At 60.3% G+C, this 7,735-nt stretch overlaps 1 protein-coding gene across 1 annotated transcript; it reads left to right on the plus strand.

Annotated features, from left to right (window-relative positions):
• Positions 1-5,479: 5,479 nt before the first annotated feature.
• Positions 5,480-7,152, plus strand: LOC128836084 (glycine N-acyltransferase-like protein Keg1). Its single transcript, XM_054026109.1, is given in 5 exon segments — positions 5,480-5,537; positions 5,702-5,814; positions 6,151-6,389; positions 6,695-6,755; positions 6,757-7,152. Coding segments are annotated over 5 exon segments (867 nt in total).
• Positions 7,153-7,735: the final 583 nt, after the last annotated feature.

A 7,735-nucleotide genomic window follows, 5' to 3' on the forward strand; every position in this document is an offset into this window, starting at 1 on the left:
CCGGGAGATTGTGGAACATCACTCCCTGGTGGACGTCTGGCGCGACCACCACCCGGACGGTGTCTCCACGTTCACCTATGTCTGGGTGGAAGCCCATTGGTCGTGCCACTCCCGGTTGGACCGCACTTACTTGTCACGTCTCCATCTTTCATGGGCCCACTCCTCCAACGTGCGGCCGGCCCCCTTTTCAGATCACCATTTAGTCACCGTGACGGCCTCTCTATGTGCGGAGAGGTCGGGGCCGGCCTATTGGCACTTTAACAATAGCTTGCTGGAGGATGTGGGCTTCGTGGCGTCCTTCCGGGAGTTCTGGCTGGTCTGGCGATGGCAGCGGGGTGCCTTTCCCTCGGCGCGGCGATGGTGGGACCTAGGAAAGGTGCGCGCCCGGCTCTTCTGCCGCGATTACACCCGGGGTGCCAGCCGACGGAGGGATGCGGCGATAGAGCAGTTGGAACGGGAGGTCTTAGAGCTAGAGAGGCATCCGGCCGCCAGCCCTGAGGATCCATCCCTTTGTGGAGCATGCCGGGAGAAGCGGGAGGAGCTCCGGGCCCTCGACGATCATCAGGCCCGGGGTGCTTTTGTTCGATCCCGCATCCGCCTCCTCCGGGAGATGGATCACGGCTCCCGCTTCTTCTACGCCCTGGAGAAAAGGAGAAGGGCCAAGAAGCACGTCACCTGTCTTCTGGCGGAGGACGGCACCCCCCTCACGGATCCGGTGGAGATTTGCGAGAGGGCCAGGGCCTTCTACACACTCCTTTTCTCCCCGGATCCGACCGACCCTACCGCTTGCAGAGTGCTCTGGGACGGACTCCCGACGGTCAGCGCGGGCGACCGGGATCGGCTAGAGTTGCCTCTCTCTCTGGCTGAGTTCTCGGAAGCCCTCCGCCGAATGCCCACCACTAAATCTCCGGACATGGACGGGCTGACCATGGAGTTCTACCGCGTGTTCTGGGACGTCCTCGGCCCGGACCTAGTCACCGTCTGGGCCGAGGCCTTGCGGAGCGGGGTCCTCCCTCTTTCAAGCAGGCGAGCCGTGCTCGCCTTATTGCCGAAGAAGGGGAACCTCCGCGACTTACGGAATTGGCGTCCTGTCTCGCTCCTCAGCACGGACTACAAAATCGTAGCCAAGGCCATCTCGCTGCGGCTGGGGTCCGTGCTGGAGGACGTGATCCACCCAGACCAGACCTACACCGTCCCGGGCCGTAGCATCTTTGATAACCTCTACCTGGTTCGGGATCTTTTGGAACTTGGGTGTAGGGATGGTCTGTCGTTCGCCCTCCTGTCCCTGGATCAGGAGAAGGCGTTCAACAGGGTGGACCACGGATATCTCCTGGGCACTCTGCAAGCATTAGGCTTTGGACCCCAGTTTGTGGGTTTTCTCCAGGTGCTGTACGCCTCCGCAGAGTGTCTGGTCAGGCTCAACTGGACCCTGACCAAGCCGGTCAGCTTTGGGCGGGGAGTGCGGCAGGGGTGCCCCCTCTCGGGCCAGCTGTACGCTCTGGCGATCGAGCCCTTCCTCTGTCTCCTCCGTAGGAGGTTGACGGGGTTGGTGCTTCGGGAGCCGGAGTTGTGGCTGGTCCTGTCGGCGTACGCTGACGATGTGCTCCTCATGGTCCAGGACCCGGGCGACTTGGCGCAGGTGGAGGCTTGCCAGACCGTGTACTCGGCGGCCTCCTCCGCCCGGGTCAACTGGGTCAAGAGCTCTGACCTGGTGGTAGGGGCCGGATGGCAGGCGAGCTCCCTCCCACCCGCGCTTCAGGCCATCCGGTGGAGCGCGGGTCTGCTGCTCTATCTGCCGCGTGTGTCCTGGGGAGCTGCTGGAGCCTGAAGGTGGAGAAAAAGGACTATGTTGACCATCGGCTGCTGGGGGAGCGCCCAGGACTCTGGAGACCACTGTGGAGGGGGCCGTTCAGGACTGAGTAATTTTTGAACTGTGCTCTAGTGGTGGGGGTCTAGACTGTGTTTGTGGGGACACAGGGGGTGTGGCGTGGAGCCTGCCTCCTGGTCCATCTGTGTCCCACCCCCCCCAAACCCCCACCCCCCCCATTGCCCCCTCCAGCACCTCCACAGCCCATTTACCATCTGCCTCCGCTCCTGCCTCTGGGACTCTGCTGCTCTCCTGGCCTGCCACGCCCTATTGACATTGTTTGGGCCTGCAGCAGCAGGCAGGCAGCCCACACATTGACTTTGCACAAGTGCTCGTGAGCGCACCTACCCCCCCCTGGACTGACCCCTTCCCCCTCGCAACAGGCCTCCCAGCTTTGCCCCTTGCTGACTATCCCTTTTGCCCCTCCCCAGCTTTAGTTCGTTTGCCTGCCCCGCCCTTTTCCCTCTGCGGTTTGGTTCGGTTGTCCCACCCCAGCCCTGCGGTTAGCCCCTTGGTTTCTCTGTCCCATTCCCAGCCTAGTTGCTCCCCTTCCTTTGCGTCCCCTTTGCCCTGATTGACCCCTCCCCTCATGTGCCCATGCTCCCTCCCGTGCGCTTGTGCCCCCCATCACATTTTTGTTAATCACTGCACCCCTTGATGTTAGTGTGACCTTCCCTCCCCTAGTGCAACTAGAGGAGCCAGTGTCAGTGACTGTCCCCCCCCCAAGCCCTTGATACCCCCCCCATCTCCCTCCATTTTGGCGCCCTCCTCCCCTGCCTGCAGCATAGCGGGGAGGAGTGGTTGACCTGTTTTCCCTTTGGCCGCCCCCTTTTTCTCCGGTGTGTTTTCCCCTCCCTCCCTGCTCAATATGGAGGGGAACACGGCGGGCGAGCCCCCCCAAGTAGGCCCCGCCACCCCTTCCCCACTTGCCCCCTTGGCCTCTTCCTCAACCTCCGCTGCCGAACCACCTGCCACCGCCCCCGCTGCGGTATCGGCAGCGGTGGGTGACGGGGTGACTTCCGCTGCTGCCACGTCCCTCACTCCCTCCGATTCTGGGGGAGCCGCCCCAGTCGGCAGGAAAGGCCAGGGCAAGAAAAAGGGAAAGAGCCCCGCTAGGAAGACTGGGCCCTCCATGGCAGGGGCTGCCCCCACTGCCACGGCCCCGCCAGCGTCCGCGGCGTCCTTTCCCGCTGCTCCCTCCACCAGCTTTGTGGGTGTCCCTCCCCCGGCCCCCAGGGCATATGCCCAGGTGGCGGCGACCCCTCCGCCTGCAGCTACGTCATCTCGCCCATCCACCGCCTCTGCTTCCATTTATAGCGGCCTGGGCCCCTGTGACGTTATTGACATAAACTGGGACCATATAGATCATTGTTGCAACCAAGGTCCTGTAGTGGCACCCAAATCTTATATAAAGGGGGTCAAATGAGGTGTCTAAGACAAGGTTATCATTTACTGGTTATGATTATGCTGTCTATGAGTGTGTATCAGTTTTGTAGTTGAAGTTATGAATATTGGCTCTATACTGTCTGTATGGCAAACTTATGCTATGCTTCTTGGTGACATCCCAGACAAGCTGAGATTAGCTCTGCTTAGCCTGCTTGATGGCCCATTAAGGACCATCAGCTATACAATGGACTCATTGAGAGAAGGCAAATATGCCTTCAGACTCAGCAAAGTATGCAGGGACTGGCCCATGTGACTCCAGGCTCCATTTTGCTGTAATTTTCCACAGTAAGAACAAAGAGGTGTTCTTACACCTGGAAAAGACTATATAAGGCTGATGCCTCATCTCCATTGGGTCTTCAATCCTGCTTCTTACCTCTGGAGGAACTTTGCTACAAGCTGAAGCTCTGAACAAAGGACTGAGGACCCATCCCAGCAGGGGATGTATTCCAGAGACTTGATTTGAACCTGCAGTTTATTCCATCGCTGCTGCAAGCCTGAACCAAGAACTTTGCCATTACTGTATGTAATTGATTCCATTTAACCAATTCTAACTCTCTCCTCTATCTTTTTCCTTTTATGAATAAACCTTTAGATTTTAGATTCTAAAGGATTGGCATCAGCGTGATTTGTGGGTAAGATCTGATTTGTATATTGACCTGGGTCTGGGGCTTGGTCCTTTGGGATCAGGAGAACCTTTTTCTTTTATTTGGGTATTGGTTTTCATAACCATTTGTCCCCATAACGAGTGGTAGTGGTGGTGATACTGGGAAACTGGAGTGTCTAAGGAGATTGCTTGTGAGTCTGGCGGTTAGCCAGTGGGGTGAGACCGAAGTCCTCTTAGTCTGGCTGGTTTGGTTTGCCTTAAAGGTGGAAAAACCCCAGCCTTGGGCTGTAACTGCCCTGTTTGAGCAATTTGTCCTGAGTTGGCACTCTCAGTTGGGTTCTGCCAGAACCGCATTGTCGCAGCCCCTTCCCCACCTTGACTAGGAGGCATGGCATCCGTTGCCTCCAGGTGCCCGCCTCGCCGCATGTGGAGACCTACGTGCGGGTGTTGGCGAGGGTGGTGGGGCCCACGGCCATCGTGGCGGCCTCCAAAATGTATGGCAAGGTTGTCTTCTTCCTTGCCTCGGAGGCCGCCGCCCAAGAGGCGGTGGAGAAGGGCCTGGCGGTGGGGGGCGTGTTCGTCCCACTGGAGCCTCTAGAGGACCAGGGTGTCCGTGTGGTCCTCACCTCCGTTCCTCCTTTCCTCCCCAATGTCGCCTTGCTGCCCGCCCTTTCTACCCTGGGGAAACCAATTTCCATTGTCAGCCCTCTCTCGCTGGGCTGCAAAGACCCCATCCTCCGTCACGTCCTCTCGTTCCGCCGGCACGTGCAGCTCCAACTGCCGCCAGTGGCACATGGCGGAGAGGCGCTCGAGGGGTCTTTCTTGGTCCCCTATCAGGGGGCCCATTACTGGGTGCATTATTCTACGGGGGTGGCCAGATGCTACCTCTGCCGGGCGATAGGGCACGTCCGGAGGGACTGCCCCTTGGCCCGGCACAGAGGGGTGTCCGGGACCCCCGGGCCCTGGCAGAGTGCCAGCCCCACCATTGCTGGCGCCTGTGGTTGCCCAATACCCGGAGCCGCCCCTCCTCCTTCTCGGACCACCACTGCTCCCGCTCGGGCCCAAGGGGTACCTCCCCCACCATGCCCAGACGAGTGGGAGAGCCCCGCCTCTGCTACATGCACTGTAGCGGGGCCCGTAGAGGAGGGTGCGGTGGGGGTGTTGCTGGGCGCGGGAGAGGGCCCTCCCCAGGGGGAATCCGCCCCCCCTCCTGCTACCCCATTGTTACCTCCTCGGATCCTCAAGCCATCATCTCTGCCCCCCGACCCAATCCCTGTCACCCAGCCCGCAGACAATGCCATGGAGGGCTGGACACTAGTACAATGAAAGCGGGGCAAGCGGAAGGCTCGAGCTCCGCTCCTACCATCTGGTGCGGAGGCCCCCCGAAAAACTAGGAAGGGGGGCACCGCTGCCGAGCCTTCCGCCTTGTCCGCGGGTACATTACATCAACCGTTGCCGGCTGGACAGAACCGGAGGATCCCACCATCGGTCCTCCACGGTCCCTCCTCGCGGAGGCCCCCGTTGAAGCCCCTCCTGCCCCCTTGCCACCTGTACCTCCTGCGATGCCCGAGGAAAGTGTCTCCTCGGGTGCTAGCGGAGAAGACTCCGGGGTGGTGGGAGGTGAGCTCCCTTCTATCTATGAGGAGATCGAGGCCCTGGGTCTACCCCGGTCACCCAGGGGGAGGACGACCCTCTGCCAGTGGGCCTCGATCTGGCTGACCTCACCCCAGCCCCCCTTTCTCCATCTTCTGTTCCCCTACCTGCTGCTCCTGCTCCTAACTCAGAGGAACCCCTGGACTCTTTGACCTGCCCAGCTGCGGGTGCTACCCAGCTGACGGCCGCCGAGCCTGTTGAGGCGACGGCCAGTGCCTCGCGGCCGGGACCCGAGTTACCAAGGGTACCCCTCGTTGGCGTGGGGCAACTGACTTCCTTCCCGGGTCGGGGCCCCATTGAAGATTGTTCACCTCCTGTTGCCGTGGCTGTTCCATCTGCCATAGAACCTGAGCCCGGCATCACTGGGGACCCCCTCCATACCCCTCAGACCCCTGAGCCCGACCAAGAGGAGCTACCTTCCAGCAGTCCAGCTCCTGGGGCCCAGGATCCCACCTCTGTCCCTCTTCCTGACCCTACTCCTGCCCCTGGCCCTGCCCTTACTCCTGACCCGCTTCCTATCCCCTCCACCTCCCATAATGCTATTGCTGCCCCCGGAGATGTCTCCTTCTCTTTCCCGGAGGATGACCCCCAGGGAGCGGCCTTTGTGTTCCCCAGTCCCGACCCAATAGGGGCTGCTATCCTCCCTCCTCCGCCGCCCCCCATTGAGCCGGGGTCTGAGGCGGACAATGTGGCGCCGGTCCATCGGGCTCCACGTCGAGGGTCCGCCCCTTGCCTGCCCGTCTCAGTGGGCCACGGGGCCGTGCCAGGGGCCCCAACGGGGGATGATCAGAAGCCAGTGACCCCACCCCCACATACGCTGTGAGAAGAGCTGCGGGAGTTTTTAGAAGACGTCCGTGGCTCCCGCAATAAGGTGCCGCTCGCTCTCCAGCGATGCGGGGATTTCCATCAGATCCTCCAGGCCGCGAGGACCCTCATGGGGGAGGGTAAAAGGACCGGGAAGCAGGGTGCCGCAGCTTACCAGCGGGTCTGCAGCTTCCGTGACTCCTTGCTCACCTTCGGTGTGGGTCAAAAACCTCATGATCTTAAGGCCATCTCATGCTTCTGAAGTGTCACTCTGATCGCTGACCTTTGGGGCATCGCCCTGCTGCTTTCTGCCCAAGTAGGCTGGACCCAGCTGTGAGGCTCTCATCCCTGGATGTCTCCCATGTTGACCTGCTGAATGAGATGTAGCAATTGGGGGGGGAATGAGAAAATCAGGAAGTACCTGGCCACCCTGATCCAGGACATCCCCAGTGTCTGCCTGCTCGATGCTGCTGGCCACCTGGTCAGCTGGATCGCTTCATACCCGTTTGGAGCCACGGGGCTTGGCTACACTCTGCCCCAGCACCAGTGGCGTGGCTACATGGGGATGCTGAATAATTTGATAGCCAAGCGGTTGCACGCACTAGGCTATCCCAGCTACAGCTATGTGGCCGCGGAGAACAACCCCATGCAGAGGTTGCAGGAGAGGCAGGGCTTCCAGCGCCAGCCCACCCTGTGCTACTTCATTCTTCACAACCCAGCACTAGCAAAAGCCCCCACATTAACCACCAGCCCAGCACCAGGCACAGCCCCTGCATGAGGCCCCAGCCCAACCACCCAGGGGACCTGACAAGGGAGCGGGGTAGGGGAGTCTGGGGATTATTGTTGCTCAAGTGGAATCAGTAACATCTCCTACCCCCAGCCCCACAGGCCTTGCCCTCCCCCACAGCCCTATACTCACCTTTAGAGGGTCTGTCCTACTCTCCCGAGCCCATAACTTGCCCTTCTTGATGGACCCTATGCCTTCCAGACACATACACACAGGACCCCCGTCCCACTTCCCTACACTGCCCCATCCCAGTTCCTCTTCCAGATACTCCAGCAATGGCTCAATGATCTTCCACACAATCTAGCTACATGCTCACCGGTCTCCTGTGTCTGCTCTGCTCCTCCTCCCCTGCTTTCCTTGGAACATCCTGCTCAGCGTATTACATCTCTAACTCCACAGTCATTGTGTTACCGTCCCCACACCCTGCCAGAGACATCTTCCTGGATCTCTCTCTCCCCCGCTTCCCTGGGGCTTGTCACGTCTCCTGCTGTTGCACCCTGATCTCATCAGCTCTTTTCCCATCTCCTGGACAATACAAGCTGCGGCAGCTTTAAGCGGGGCGGGAGGGGCTGGA

Source organism: Malaclemys terrapin, chromosome 4 (assembly GCF_027887155.1).
Source record: "Malaclemys terrapin pileata isolate rMalTer1 chromosome 4, rMalTer1.hap1, whole genome shotgun sequence".
Lineage (NCBI taxonomy): Eukaryota > Metazoa > Chordata > Testudines > Emydidae > Malaclemys > Malaclemys terrapin.